At 45.7% G+C, this 15,651-nt stretch overlaps 2 protein-coding genes across 6 annotated transcripts in view; both read right to left on the reverse strand.

The window, feature by feature from the left end:
- LOC134383687 (uncharacterized protein C1orf21 homolog) overlaps positions 1-8,334 on the reverse strand; it is a 170,569-nt gene extending 162,235 nt beyond the window's left edge. For 2 of the 5 annotated variants that reach the window (XR_010024201.1, XM_063104999.1), the window contains exon 1: positions 7,989-8,329. The gene's annotated coding sequence lies outside the window, so the exon portion shown is untranslated. Of the gene's footprint in view, positions 1-7,988 lie in introns of all 5 variants that reach the window. The other 3 variants (XM_063104998.1, XM_063104996.1, XM_063104995.1) reach the window with 2 other exon arrangements.
- Positions 8,335-15,285: 6,951 nt separating this feature from the next.
- The window catches only part of LOC134384400 (procollagen galactosyltransferase 1-A-like), a 154,148-nt gene continuing 153,782 nt past the window's right edge, over positions 15,286-15,651 (reverse strand). Inside the window, 1 exon segment of the mRNA XM_063105924.1 lies at positions 15,286-15,423. Coding sequence (XP_062961994.1) covers positions 15,286-15,423 — 138 coding nt within the window.

Genomic DNA, 15,651 nt, shown 5'->3' on the forward strand with positions numbered 1-15,651 from the left:
CATAGTTTGTCAGCCTCACCTCCCATCACTCTCCATCCCATGTGGAGAGTCCAGCCACACTGATCCACATCCATGTGGCTCCACATCATTGTGTGTCTTCTGCCTGAAACATCCTATTCATCTTCCATCTGCCCCAATCCCCGTTATTTCCAAATGCCAGTCTGTGAACTGGTCTATGAGTCCACAGTGAAATGAGAAGAATGAAAAGTGAGTGAACCAGTGTTAGTCCTCTAACATTTTTGGAAATGTAAGCAGTGCCCTAGAGGACTCCCGTGTAGCTTTCAAGTGTCAGTCCACATACTTCCCACTCTGTGATGCCTTCTATGACTTCTCAGTGTTGGGGAACTATATTATTTATTGTCTGAACTGGGACCTTTTTGAGAGTAAAAGGGATGCTATTATTAACTATGTTGGACAGTGGGAATAAATGAGGACTGTCCCAGGGAAACCAGGATGCACTGTCCCACTACTTTTAGACAGAGTTGGGCGTTTTCCTGTCTTCACTTCCAAAGCACCTTTGCCTATTCACCACATATCATGTGTTCACATGTCAATTTCCCTGATGGTCTGAGAACTCCGCAAAAGTAGGGCCAGGCCTTTTTATCTCTATATCTCTGGCATCCTTCCAGTGCCAGGCAGTAAGATGACACAAAGTGTCATCAACAAAAGCAAATGTTTGTTTAATAAATTATCTGAGTGAATAAGAAATATTAGATGCCTTAACCTTGGCCAATGAAGGGATTTAAAATTTTCCATTATCTTTTCTCATTCCTTGCTCCCTTTTAAAACTCTCTTTAACCAAATTTCCTAATTTTGCTGAAGAGAGTTTTAAAAGGGAGAAAGTTCTTCATAGAGAGAAATTTCAAGCCTCAGATCCATGACCAGCTATCAATCAACCACTAGCTACTTATTCAGTACAATCTACTGTTAAGGCCCAGTGGATGTGGCAGAAGAGCTTACATTTGGCTGGGGGGAAAAGTACATAAATGAAAAGCAAAACTAATAATGAAATAAAATAAACCTAAAATGAGTGTTACAGGAGCTCATGGAAGGTAAGGGAGCAACGACTCTTTTATGGTCAAAAAAATGCTCCTTTGAGGAGGTGAGATTTGAATTGAAACTTGAAAAATGGCCTGGATTTCTAGAGAAACAGCAGAATGGAGGATGTCCCAAGGCAAAGCAGGGGTGGGTGTTTGTATCTACACTGTCATGGATTCCTGGCACAGAAACCAGAACATCTGAATTTTTGGCAAATACTAAACAACTCAGAGAGGTTCCTGGATCCTCACTTCCTTTACCAAAACAGTAACTGCCTGAGATATATATGTTGCTTATTCCTGTATAGCCTTTTCATTACAAGAACTGTTAAAAAATTATCTTAGGAAAACTGCTTCTGGCAGAACTTTCAGAGGGAACTGCTGAAGTCACCCCTTGGCATGTATTAACTGTGTCTTTGAGACGTTCTCTACAAATCATAGCCCGGTGGCCTGCAGCATCTCCTTACTCTACACCTGGCTTTTCCATCTTCTCATGAAAGAAATCCTAGTGTTAATACCGGGGGAACATTACACTGAAAACAACCATTGAAGATCTTTGACTTTGAGATTCAGGGAGAAGCTGTTAGGAGTGGCTGTGATATATGATGCATCTCCTGGGGTGTCAAGAGTGCTTCACTTACCACTTATACCTGTGATAATGGGCATGAGAAACACCCCCACACTCCAGTGAAAACTATCAACTTCTCGTTCTCCTTTTCCTACCCAGCGAAGTCATCAAGTGAAGTGGAATATGTCCTCACACATGGTTTAGCAATGACCTGAAACTACTGCAGTATACACCCCACTCAAATAAAGTAGAGATTCATCAAAGAAAGGGAATTCATACTTAAGAACCATCATCTCCCTGCTCTGCTTTAAAGCACGTTCTTCCAAAAGCCCTAAAGCACTCAGGATATTGCATCACTAGTGTTGGATCTACTTTTGAAGTACAGTTTTCTGAAAAGACCAATCCAAATTTGTATGTAATGAGTCAACGGGATATGTTTTTCTAGTGCTAGTCCTCGTTTTACTACTTTTTTTTTCTCACTAACCCTACTGATGGGGCCAACACATGCTATAAACTTATAGGGGAAACCCACAGTGGTATATCTCAGCTAAAGGATCTTTGCCAGGCACAAATGTGTCCCGTGAGCTTATAAAATTTTCATGGAGAGCAGTAAAACCACAACAAATGAGAAAAAAAGTTGGTTCAAGTTACAGTAATATTTAATAAACCAACATTTATCTCACCAAAGGAGGAAAAAAAGGTAACGAAGATGAAATTAAACAAAGCATTCTCCTTCTGTGATTAGCAAGTAGAGTCTGGGGATAAAAAAGCCTTTCAATGGTGCTATTATGAAAATCTCTGAAATGCTTCGCAAGATTTGTTGTCCAAATCTTTAAAAGTAACAATAATCATCAAGATATCTCCTTTATCTGTTACCCAGTGGGAGATGTAGTTGCTAAGTGAAGAAGCACAGTACTTCAGCTATTGTTAAATGGCTTAAGAGCCTTCAAAAGTGAACAATTTGACATAGTGAAAACCAAGTGAAAAACAAAGGAAGAAAGATCCTTAAGCTTGGGGGTGCTCTAATTCCATTTTTCTACACGTATAAATGTAGAAAGTGTGGTATAAAGTATGTGGATGCCAGTTCATGAACGCTATTAACACATCTGCTGAGATGGCGGGAGCCAGTGAAACAGGCAGAGGCAGGCATGTGCTGGAAGATCTAAAGGCCTGATGGAGAGAAGGGGGTGGGAGAAATAAGCGAGCAGGTGTGGGGCGAAGCAGGACAGCGGAAGGGGCCCTGAGGGCAGAGGGAGAAGCTGGGCTGGAAGCAGGAAGTTTACTGTTGGGCAGACAGGTGGGAGAGATAGTGGATCTGGAGATATAGTTAAAATGCTTGAGGGCCGGGCTGTGGCTCACTGGGGAGAGTGCGGCACTGGGAGCGCAGCGGCACTGGGAGCGCTGAGGCCCCGGGTTCGGATCCTATATAGGGATGGCCGGTGCGCTCACCGGCTGAGCGCGGTGCAGATGACACCAAGCTGAGGGTTACGTTCCTCTTACTGGTCACAAAAAAAAAAAAAAAAAAAAAATGCTTGAAAAGCTCATTCGGACACACAAAACTGAAGTCTTGCAGGCAAAAGTAAGGTGGGGCGATAAGTAGCAGGAGTGTCTATGAAAGAAAATCTACGAGACAGAAAAACATTAAAAAGCTTCAGAAGGGACAGGAAGGTGAAAGAGATATTTGGCAAAGGAGAAGTCAGAGGTAAAAGGCAGCCCAAGACAGAGAACAGATTTAGGGGAGGGCCACAGGGTGCTAAGCCTGAGTGAGCTCAGTGCACCAACTAGGTCTCAACTTTCCCCTTTTTAAGCTATTTTGGAGGGAGTAGCAGCGAGTCTTATAAATCAAGAGATGGAGCTACTTGAGCTTCCCCAGGACTGCTCCACCACTCCTTGATCCAGGCACATTCTCAGAGAGATCCCAGCATGGAAAACTCTGATTGCTATGGCTGCAGCCAAATGCCAAATGAGACAGGGTGCATGAAAGGACTTTGAAATCTTGAAGGCACGCTATAAACATGAGCACTGTTATTCACTGAGCCCCTCAGATAAATAAGATGATAACCACAGCTTTAACCAGGAGGGAAGAAACAGCTGTCAAATATAGAAATTATATATATTCCAAATCAAGACGCCCCTAACTAGAAATTCCAGTCATTTGAGAGGCCATCACGCTTGGAATGTTCACTTTCCTGTCAAATATGTTTCAACATTTAAAAATCCTCCCTGAGGAATAGTACAGAGCTGTTAATAATGTACAGATTTATTAAAACTTAAGTCTGTGTCTAATGTATTTCTCCGAGGTTTTGACACATTACAGATCGTAACCAATTAGGTTAATTCCATTCAATTCAATCACTCGCAGTGACTTCCAAGTGCAATGCTGGCTGCTATGGGGGTGGCTGAGATGAGCAGATCAGCCCCGCCTTCCAGTAGTTTGGCCAATTAATCTTCTCAGTTTCCATTCCAGATTGGGGAAGCTGCATCTCCTTTCACCAGTGTAGGGGGAAGCAATCTTTATATTACGTGACTAGCCTACATCCTAGGAAATACATTTTCTAGCAACATATTTAACAAAAACGTAAAGGAACTTAATACCTGGTGACTGCAGAGGCTGTTGTGTGTGCATTTCTATGTTTATCCTAGCCCAGTTTACATCCAACCACTCCTGTCATAATTGCATAACCACAGCATGTCATGTTGTTTCTTGTTTCAACTGTAACTCATAAAATTAAACTTCAGAACTGAGATAGTCAAGCTAAACAACTGCCTACTTTAAAAATATGTATATGTATAATTTACATGCCACTTCAGATAAGCTCTTGAATTATGATCTCTGGAAAATACATTTTTCAAAATACAGTTTCATTGTCTCAATTCTTCCTGCACACAAGCCCTATTCCCGTTTTCACAGTTTTCTAAGCAGTATCTCTAGCATTCTATTACAATCTATTTCTCATGTTTTATCAAGAACCTAATTAAGCATAACTTTTACTTTTCCCATGCTACGGAACTTCTAAAATCGAAGCTCAAAGGACCATGAAATGGCCAAAAATGCATTTGTTTGCTAAAAACATATTAATGAAAGTATCTTTACAAAGTAAAGTTGCAAAAAAAAAAGGTCAGTGAAACACCTGAATTCCCACCATGAACACTGTGCTAGGTCCTCACCCCTGTATTATTTCATGTTTCCCTCCCTTCATCTTGGGAGGGGGCTTTACTACACCCATTTCCAAAACAGTATTTTTAAAGAGATGTATATTTTCATGAAACTAAGACTGATCCATTCAATATCTGAGTGAGTTCCTATCTACTAGACATGTATAAGTTGATTTACACAGTCAATATGTTCCTGAAAATTTGGAGACAAATCAACTTTTATAAATAAACTATTTTCACATAAATGTGCATTATGAGATCAGATCTGCCATGTCTTCACTTCTGATAGAAAATCAGGAAGGTGCTACTCAGAGGGCTTGCTGGAGCGCTGCAGTCCATTCACGTGTACATACCCAACCCTAACAACTCTCGGATGAGTTTGGATTTCATCCGACCCATGAGGAGGTCCAGAATTAAACAGTTAAAGCCACTTAAACCAGTGATGCCAACACTCTGAGATGTGGGTAAAACAGCAGCAGGGAAAACACGTACATGACACACAAAGCAACGTCCTCCCCGCCCCACCTTATGTCTGGTTCTAATAAGCTAGAGAAAGGTCATAAGACAATGAGGTTTGACCAATTTCTCTATTAACTGGCATTCTCCTTCTACAAGTAGAACGAGAAGGAAACTTCAAAGGATGCAGAACTCCACGACCTGTGTACTTAAATGTGTGAGCCTCAAAAGGTGCCTCACATGGCTGCAAGTTGCACTGAGAAGTTCAAAATGAAGCTGGTAATGCTTATCACACGTAGGACCCTCTGTGAATAGTCTCCTGCCCTAAGGGCGATGCTAGTCCCAGCACTGGTTTAATGCCTTGACACTCCCTCCCCCAGCCTTTGGTGTCTCCCTCTCTGACAAAAAAATATCCAGAAGAAGGGAGCCACTGAGTGCCTGGAGCAAGCCACTTGGGATGTAACATTCAAAGCTTGCCTGGTCACAAATCCAACACAGTGCAGAGGCACAATCAACCTGGAAATGATACTCATAACGGTGCAAACCATCTTCCTCCTGGTAGGGCTTTTGAATCAGTGACAGCAAATAGTACCAATTAATGGGCAAGCTCCTGATGTGTACTATGTCATTCTTTAAGAAGCTCAAACCACTTCAGACAGTGGCCTATCAATTTTCAGAAATCCATGTTAAACGATAAAGTGAGATGGGGCAAGGGAGGTATATATTACTAGCCAAGAAAACATATCATCAGTTCTCTCGACTCAGAATGAACCGGAATCAGCTGGGAAGAAGGAAGCTACAACCTTGGGGTCCTTCTAGGATGAACATTTAACATTGGAGGATGTGAGACCTCTCTGCCACCCAAGGCCATTTTTCGTGGGAAATATGCTCCAGTTGAGATAATGCTAGACAACAGAAGCACCCCGCCCCTTCTCAGGCATCCATCCGTCCAAGGGCTGGGTGTGTTTGTCTTTGTTGCTTTCCTTAGTCGCCCTCCAGAGCTGTTCTCTGGACTCAGTTTGCACAGCAGGAAACATTAAAGGAAATTATATTTCAATGCTGCATTTGTGATCTGTGAAGTCTTAGTCCTAGCATTGGTTTAATGCCTATGAATACTCACAGTTGTCCTATCACTGGCACTTCCGGTTTTATAAGCAGCAAAACAAAAATAGGTGATCAAGTCCAAATTAATGCCCATGTGTGATCAATTACATTGCCAAACAGCCAACACAGAACACGTTCTACTGATCTTACAACCCAGCTCCAGAAGCATAAAAAAGGGGAGAAAACCCCCAAAGTCAGCATCTTGGACTTACAAAACCTTTCAGAAACATCACCTTCCCCCCTAACAGAGCTGAGGTATCCCAGGCCCACGCTGCCCATGCTTTTTTTCTATCCTGGTACATCTCAATTTTACCAAACCCAAAGGTCATTCTCATTAGGTAAAAGTGGGCCCATTCCCTTGAATAGAGAGGTGTTCATTGCATGTGTCTGCGTAATGAACTTGTCATTTCCCTAAACAGTCTGTACAGTCGCCTTAAAAAAAAAAAGTACTACATGGAATCTATGGTGTGTCAGCCTCCTCTCAACGTCTGAGGCAGAGTATGTGTGTGTCTTACTGAGGCCTGGGTGATCAGGAGGTATCGCTTTCAGAGTTGCTTCAATAACTGAACTTATGGCTGTCTTCCAGCCACACACCACATAAGCACTATCTATTTTAAAACAGTTTTCCTAACTCGCATGTGATGGAAGATATCTCATAGGTCGTTAACTTCCTCTTGGAAACCAATCACTTCTCTCTCAAACTCTTGCCATCTCTCAAGATTCATGCGTGTTTGTGTGTGTACATTTTCATCCTTGGCCATGCAACTCTTGGAGCAAAGAAAGCCACCCCAAATTTTACCAACATGTCTGAGCCATTCAAAGCTTTAGAAGAGGAATGAATGGGTGACGGAGAGCCCTTAAGCCCAGGGATTTCTCTCACACAAACAGTAAGTGGGGAAAAAAACAATCCCTCCGTAGGAGGGGGCAGGGTGGATGATAGCAGAAGGACATTAACCAGCAGACCAGAGGCAGCTGTGGCAGCAGCACTTCACGAACTGCCTGCAGAGGGGAGTGAAATCTGTTCCGTGTACAATAACCAAGCACCTCCGGCTGCCTTGCATGGCACGAATATTAAATACACCGAGGAAGGCAAACAGACGCACCGAAACAACCCACCCCCAAAGGTCAAAACTTCAGAAATCCCGGAGATCACACCACCCTCGCAAACACATCAATCAGTCGGAGCGGGAGAAGGGACCTGCAGACTTAGCCAAGGATTCTCAATTTTCTTTTTTCTTTCAAGCTGCGGCTTGCAAAGTACAGTGGCTACATGCAAAGCTAGAGAGGAGCAGGAAGGCTGAGGGCGGCGGGGGGTGCGGGTGGGAAGGGAGGGGTGTCTCACACCAGCCACCCAGGCCTCGATGTGACGAAAGTCGTCAGCAGCCCCAACCGCATCCCAGCCCTCCTCACCCTGGCAAGCGGGCGCCCCCTGCGGCACCCCCACCCCAGCTTCCGTCCCTTGCAGCAGCCCCACCAGCCCCAAACCAGCGGCAGCCCCGGCCCGGGCCCCGCGCACGCAGCGCCACGACCGCGGCTCCCATTCCTTCCGCGCGGCAGACACCCCGCAGGCCTCCCTCCCTGCCCGCCCGGGGTGCCGGGGAGCCGGGCTCCGGGGGGCTGCGCCGCCAGCTCCCCCCGCCCCAGAGCAGGCGACGGCTCGCGCTTACCTTGGGCGCTCGCGGGGGAGCTGAAGGTGGCGAGCCCCCCGCCCCCCGCCCCCCGCCCTCTCCTCCTCGCCTTTTCTCTTCCTCCCTCCTCCTCCTCCTCCTCCCCACAGGGTGTCCGCGGCTCCCCCTCCTCCCTGCTGCTGGGAGTAGAAGCCGAACCCCCCGAGGCCGGGCCCGCGTGCGTGCGAGCGGGGGGCGGCGGCGCGCGGCCAGCTCTCCAGTAACTGAGCGCGGCGCGCGGCTCCCAACTAAAGTGTGAAGAAGCCGCGCCACGGAGCGTCCCCGCGGGAGTGGGCAGGGAGCGAACGAGGGAGGGGACCGGGAGGAGGGAGGCAGGGACGGAGGGAGGGGCTCGAGGGGCGGGGGCAGCCAGACACTCCCCAACCGCCAGTCCCTCCCCGCGCCCGGCTCCCGCGCGCGTCCCGCTCCCCTCCCCGGGGGAGGGGCCTGCAGAGGCCGCCGGGGCGCCGCGCGCCGGGGAGGAAGGGCCGGGCGAGCGGGCTCGGGGGCAGCCGGGGCTGCAGGGAGGGAAGGAGGGCGTGCGTGTTCACGTGTGCGTGTGTGCGCGCGCGTGTGTGTATGTGTGTGCGCGTATGTGTGTGTGCGTGTGCGTGAGTGTGTGTGTGTGCGCGCGTGAGTGTGTGCGCGCGCGTGTATGTGTGTGCGCGTGTGTATGTGTGTGTGCGTGCGTGTGTGTATGTGTGCGTGTGCGTGAGTGTGTGTGTGTGTGCACGCGTGAGTGTGTGCGCGCGCGCGTGTGTTTGTGTGTATGTGTATGTGTGTGCGTGCGTGTGTGTATGTGTGTGTGCGTGCGTGTGTATGTGTGTGTGCGCGTGTGTATGTGTGTGCGTGTGTGTGTGTGCGCGCGTGTGTATGCGTGCGTGTGTGTATGTGTGTGTGCGCGTGTGTATGTGTGTGTGCGCGCGTGTGTGTATGTGTGTGCGTTTGCGCGCGACCGTGTGTGTGTGCGCGTGCGTGTGTGTGTGCGCGTGTATGTGTGTGCGTTTGCGCGCGACCGTGTGTATGTGCGTGTGTGTGTGCGCGTGTGTGTATGTGTGTGCGCGTGCGTGTGTGTGCGCGTGTGAGTATATGTGTGTGCGTTTGCGCGCGAGCGTGTGTATGTGCGTGTGTGTGCGCGCGCGCTCCGGCCGCTTGGCCAGCGGGAGGGACCCCGGCGGGAAGACTGTGTCCCGTTCGGCCTTCCCGGTGGGTGTCTGAGGCGGCGGCGCGGGAGCACCAGGGCTGCTCTGGAGCTCTGCGGGAGATCTGGGCCCAGCCACGGGGCCGTGCCTGCCGGAGGCCGATGGAGGGAAAGCCGGGCATCCTCCGCTCGCCGCGCCGCCCCTCCCCTGCCAGGCCCCGGCCCGCCACCGAACCGCCTCCACCCTGCCCCGGAGCTGCGGCGCCTGCAGGATGAATGAAGGAAGCCTCGGCGACTCGGTGGACGCGGCACTGTTGGAAAGACACGGCGCGGTCGCCCTGCGCCCTCCGCACCTCGTCCCGGCCTCTAGGACCGAAGCTGAGGCCGCGCCTGCTGGGCGCGCCCGGGATGGAAGCGGGGTCTGGAAAGGTCGCCGCCCGTCACTTCAGCCGTCCTGTTCTTTGTGGACTCTACAGAAGGTCAACCCATGTCCCACCCTCTGGGAAATTTTTCTCCTCTTCCCGGGCATGTTGGGTGTTTCACGCGCGCCCTGCACTGGTCTCTCTGCACTGATAGCCGTTGGGTGCCTTTTGTGCGGCTTCCCCACGCTTCGCTGTCCCTTCATTGCCTTAGACGCGCGAGGAATGGCAGGTCCCCGAAGTGAGGACACCCAGGAAGACAGTAGGGGGAAAGACCCTCCCCGGGCCCCGCGGGTTACACACACACCGAACCGTTTCCGCATGCGGCCGAGATGAAGTTGGAACACGAAAATCAGCTGTGACAGCGATGAGACACTTAACTGAAAAGCAAATCCATAGTTTACTTTGATGAAATGAGTTAGTAACCGCCCATCAGTGTCCAGGAAATCGACCCGTTTTGAAAAATGGTTTTCCCTTTTCCACATCTTTTTCGTCTTAAAAGGCCGATATCACATTGTTCACGAAACTCGCCTTGGAATCTATTTAGTTTAATTATCCATATTCTAGTTCATTTTTCTCTCTGAAACCCGAATTATTCTTGGAGAATGGTTAAAATGGGAGGGTAGACAAATTGGGATTTCAATCAGGTGCCGCTGCCTATTACCAGCCACCGTCCCTATTACCATCAGCGACTGACTTGTTTGATTTCTTTTAGCCTTTCTTTCCTTATCTGTGAAATGGGTTTGATGATAACAGTTCCTACCTCATAAGCTTGTTGTGAAAGTAAAGTAAAATGAGGTGGAAATGTATGTAAAACACTTTGCATCTTCTGACACATGGTAAGAACTCAATAAATAGGAGCCATTACTTTAAATATATTTTTTAAACCCAAATATGGTGGACTTTTTTTCTCTTTACATTCCTTCTGAAAGTGGGGGGTGGGTGGTGGGTTGAAGAGGTACTGACCCAGCTGCTAGATTTATTCAAGTAGTAGTCAAAAGATAGTGAACCCTTCTCTGGGGTTTTCAGGCCATGCCTGAAACCTGTGGTAAGAATGAAATAAATTCATAACTAAGGCATGAGTGCATGTGTGTGTACATATCTATGTGCATATAAAAAGATTGTTGAGGACAGCAGGCTTTGTTCTTCCCTCTCGTCTCTCCTTCCCTTACCTACACAGACCACCCTGACTAGAGCTGTTGTTGACCTGTGTTGTATTCTACCCCTTCAGGGCTCCAACGGTGGTTGGATTTCTTGAGGGCGAAGCTATGTGGGTCTCCTTTGGCTTGGTATCCTCAGAATTAACAGAAGGCCACAGAGCAAGCACTTGATACATGTGTACATGAAAGAACATCCATACTATGAACTTTCAAAGCTGATTTTTAAATTATTCAAGATACTATAGGTACATTGTGGAAATTTTCAAAATTTGAAAAACTCCGCCAAGAATGAAGGAAATAAAAATCATCATAATTCCATCATCCAGAGAGAAGCACTCAGTGTTTCAAGTACATCCACTTTCCTTTCATTTATTTCATCATCATTCAATCAGCAAACTTTTATTAAGTACCTGGTTAGAGACTAGACAATAGTCCAAGAACAGATTGTACGTTCTTAGTAAGTAGTGTTTCCAAGTAGAAACTATTCCTCGGAAGCAACATATTATGTGATCCTGAGGTTCTCCGGAAAGAATCCCATGATTAAACAACTGCAATCTAGGTTTTATAGGCCTTGAAGCACTTACTTTGGGGAGCCCCTTTCAAGATAAAAATGGCAAAAGAACAAAACCCTTTTGGAAGGTTCATGTAAATGAAGGTCATGGAACTTAAGCTCCATTTGCTTATCAGTAAACCTACTCCTTGGTGCTGGAATTTCTGTAGAAATTAATTGCTTTGATAAACATTGTTTCAGTGTGAAAACAACTGGCTCTTCATTTCACCTGGAATCCCTGGGACACGTCTCCTCCCCGCCCCCACAAATTCGGAAGAGATTCTAGTGGAGATTCTCACCACCCACAACCCACACACTTTCTTGCACATGGCCTTAGCAGAGGCAGTGGGACTGGGGACTTTTGCAAGGGCTACAGAAGGGAGGCAGGGAAGAGCACAGTGAGGGGGAGGGAGCAGGCAGGCTGGCCACCAAGGTGCTGGAGAGGCACTTGAGGCATCTGTGTTAAGTCACTGACCATGCAGCAGGAGAGGCCTCAAATTTGCTTGGTCAGCACAAGCTAAATCTACCAGACATTTTATTATGGATATCTTTCTAGCTATTCATAATTGTTAAGATGACTCTAAGCATTCTTACGTATAAAAGTGGAAAACGTGATATTTTTTTTCCTGGTCTTATAACTTCTTTGCCCTTCCACACCACAAGAATCTCTGAATTCTATCTCTTCAAACATTGTAAAAATAACTTTTTTAAAAATTGATTTTTTTTTTTGCCCAGAAAAGTTGCATTTTAATTTTCAAGGGCATCACTACCATAATACATTTTCTCTTATTTCTAAACCTTTAGTTTATAAATACTTGGCTGTATAGGATCATTCATAACACATCAGTTTGTATTTCTTTTTTTTTCTCTTAAGTATAGTATTACAGACTGAATGTTTGTGTACTCCCCTGCTCCCCCAAATTCACATATCAGAGCTGTAACCCCCAGTGGGACAGTAACAGGAGGTGGGACCTTTAGGAGCTAATTAGCTTTAGATGAGATCTTGTGAGTGGGGTCCTCATGATGGGATTAGTGCCCTTTTAAGAAGAGCCAGAGAGCTTGTTCCCTCCACACCTGTGTGAGAGCACAGCAGGAAGGCAGCCATCCAAGTCATGAAGAGTCCCCACCAGGAACCTGCCTGTTCTAATACCAGGGTCTTGGACTTCCAGCCTCCAGAACTGGGCCTGTTGTTTAACCCACCCAGTGTGTGCAGCATGAGCTGACTAAGGCAGACAGGTTCCATACCATTGACTATAAAAGGAAACCAAGGAAAATGTAGGTTGATTGAGACAAAGGTAGAAGCAGTAAACCATCCTCCTGTAACTTCTCTTATAAGTCTAAATGAATTAATGTTATGTGGTTCGTTTTTCAAAGGTTTTCTATAAGGTTAATTTTTCTGAGTAATCAAGTCAAAGTAGCTTTTGCAGAGTTATTATAAAATAAGGGATGCTAAGATAAATAGTACTCTGAAATGTGCTTTTTTCATACTTGTTCCGTGCAATAACAGCTAATGCTAATATGTCTGCTGTGTGTCAGGCATGACATTATATAATTCGTAATGACTGGAAACTAAGTCACTTCATCTTCCCCAAAACACAATCAGATAGAGACTCATATTATCATTTCCACGCAGATGTGGAAATAGAGACACAGAGGGGTGAAGGAATTAGTGCAAGGCCGAGTGGCTGATTCTCACTAGTCAGATGCCAGAGCCCACACTCTTAACTACTGAGAAATACGTTTCCTCTTCCATCTCGTCTGCTTTTCTGCCTCAGTTTTCCTCCTCTTCAAAGCCAGGCTCAACCCCTAATTCCTAACAGGAGTCCATCTGAGTGACCCCAGCCTCTGAGTTTCTGAACTTTTAGAGTATACAGAGCCTTCCCTGCGTGCTGAAATTTTAGTCTTACACCGTTGGGGACCCTTCCACATCTTTTATGTTGGCTCCACCATCAAGATTAGTAGTTAGAGGCTTGAGACTGCATAGTGTATGTGTGTGTTTGTGTGTGTGTATGTGTGTGTTTAAAGCTTTTCGGGGGAGGGGGTACCATAATGTACACAGGTAAAGCACTCAAAATCAAGGGCCGTTTATGTATTTTGATTAAAAGGGTATCACTTCTAGTGACACACAGCTCCTTCTGAATGGTTCTGGGCTAAATCAGAGCAGAGATTAAAGTCAGTGCTAACAACTTGCTAATGGTTCTAATTGGTCTTTCAATGATGTGTGAATTACTCTGAGTAACCAGCTTCTCTAGATCTGAAAATTATGGCTCTTGCTTATGTCTATTTAATTTTTCCTTGGGTTTCTCCTTAGGATATGTATTTTCTTTTATCTCATTTTTAGTAGTAGATAGCTAGAAGATGAACACATAGAAGCAAGGAGTGATAAGAACCCATCACCAGAGGATGGACACAGACAAAAGTCAAGAATGAAGCAGAGGGAGGGGAAATCCAAGCACCATGGAGGGGGAAGCAGAGTCTCTCAAGGCTGTCTGCTTCCTCCCCTTTTTGTCTCACGACTTGCCTTTTCCAGATATTGGAAGTTAGCTTTCCAGTGTTGGGGAGGCCTTTTTCTCAGGTCACAAGGCAGATCCACCACTGTGGGTGTAACTGATGAATCCCCAGATGCTCAAGTCATCTGGTTCCTACTGGTGTCTGCTAAGAGTACTGTCTTGCTTCCAGCTTACACCTGCTAATATTTTTATTATTTCACACATTGTTCCTGTCTCTCCAAACGACTGCAAGTTCTGTGAGAACAGGAGGCCTTGCTGTTCCTACAGGGCTCAGGCTCAATACACCCTTAGGGTTCACTGGATCAATCAGTCAAGTCACTATGTGCATCCTCTTGGTGGCAATGGAAAGCAAATATTGACCTTTCAAAATTTCAGAAAGTGTGACACAGCAAGAAGAACATGGAAGAAGAAAACAGAGGAAAGAAAATGACACAGAGAGAGCGTGAATGAATAGAAACAAGCAGAAAACCCACGTTGCAGTCAGCCCTCCTCGTCTGTGGGCTGTGAATTCAACCAACTGCCAATTGAAATCATTCAGAAAAAAAAATGTGTCTGTACTGAACATGTACAGACTTTTTTCTCGTCATTATTCCTTGAACACCACAGTATAACAACTACTTACATAGCATTTACATTGTACTAGATATTATAAGTAATCTAGAACTGATTTAAAGTATACGGGAGGATGTGCATAGGTTATTTGCGAAGACTATACCGCAGCAGATCAGGAACTTGAGTATCCTTGGATTTTGGTTTGGCGGGAGGTCTAGAAGCCTCTCTCTCACAGATGCCTAGACAACGATATTTTCATCTGTCTCAACTTTACCTCTTTGAAAATGCCCTCTCCTTCCCTACTCCATTTCTGAAGGTGAAACAATATTAAGATAAACACGAGTAGTAAAGTTGCAGTCCCTTTCACCATAGTTAAACAAGAACCCTCATAGTTAATGTCATAAGCATAGATTATACTACAGTTTTCAAAAGCTATGTTGGTTCTGATGCTATGAGCTGATTTCAGATACAGTTATTGAGAATTAAATTATTTTAAGAGCAAATGGAAAATATTACTACTGTAGAGATATAAGCAAACTATTATTCTTATATTGTATTCTAGAAAGGAGAAAGGGAGGGGCTTCTGTTTAGTTCACTTTGTTAGAGTGCAGTGCTGGCAACACCAAGGTCAAGGGTGCAAATCCAGTTACTGACCAGCTGCCAAAAAAATAAAAACAAAAATAAATAAATAAAAGGGAGAAAGGAAGGAACTGGAAAATTCCCAAACAAGAATTCCAAATAGTTTTTGGGTCGTATCATACATCAGACAGTTTTCTAAACTCTCCTGCATGTTTTAACTGATTTAAGCCTCCCAATAGTGCTATGAAGGTATTGTCTTTATTATTTTCTCTATTTTTGGATGTGAAATTCAAGGAACAGCAAGTGAAGTTAAGTAGGCCAAAGCCAAGGCTGCCTGGGTAACAGTGACAGAGCTGCGATTTGATCTTATGCCTGGTACTTAACTACTACACAGTACTGATGATGGCTACCAAACTTTTATGACTGTGGGCATAGAAAAGAGTGATGTTATCTTCTGGAATTTGCTGGATGCTAGATATCCTCATTACATGGTCCACCACCTTCTTCTGTGTGGTCTTTATCACCTGTGAGGGAGCAGGACAAGGAAAGGGGGATTAACACTCTCGGACCATGCCATCTGCTAGCTAAGCAGAGCTCCCCCTTGGTTTTCCTAGCCAGAAGACTATTATTTTATTTAAATTTTTTGGCAGCTGGCCAGTACAGGGATCCAAACCTGTGACCTTGGTGTTTTAAGGCTGTGCTCTAACCAACTGAGCTAACTGGCCAACCAGCCAGAAGACTATTAATACCCA

The sequence above is a fragment of the Cynocephalus volans genome, chromosome 8, assembly GCF_027409185.1.
Source record: "Cynocephalus volans isolate mCynVol1 chromosome 8, mCynVol1.pri, whole genome shotgun sequence".
NCBI classification, from domain to species: Eukaryota; Metazoa; Chordata; class Mammalia; order Dermoptera; family Cynocephalidae; genus Cynocephalus; species Cynocephalus volans.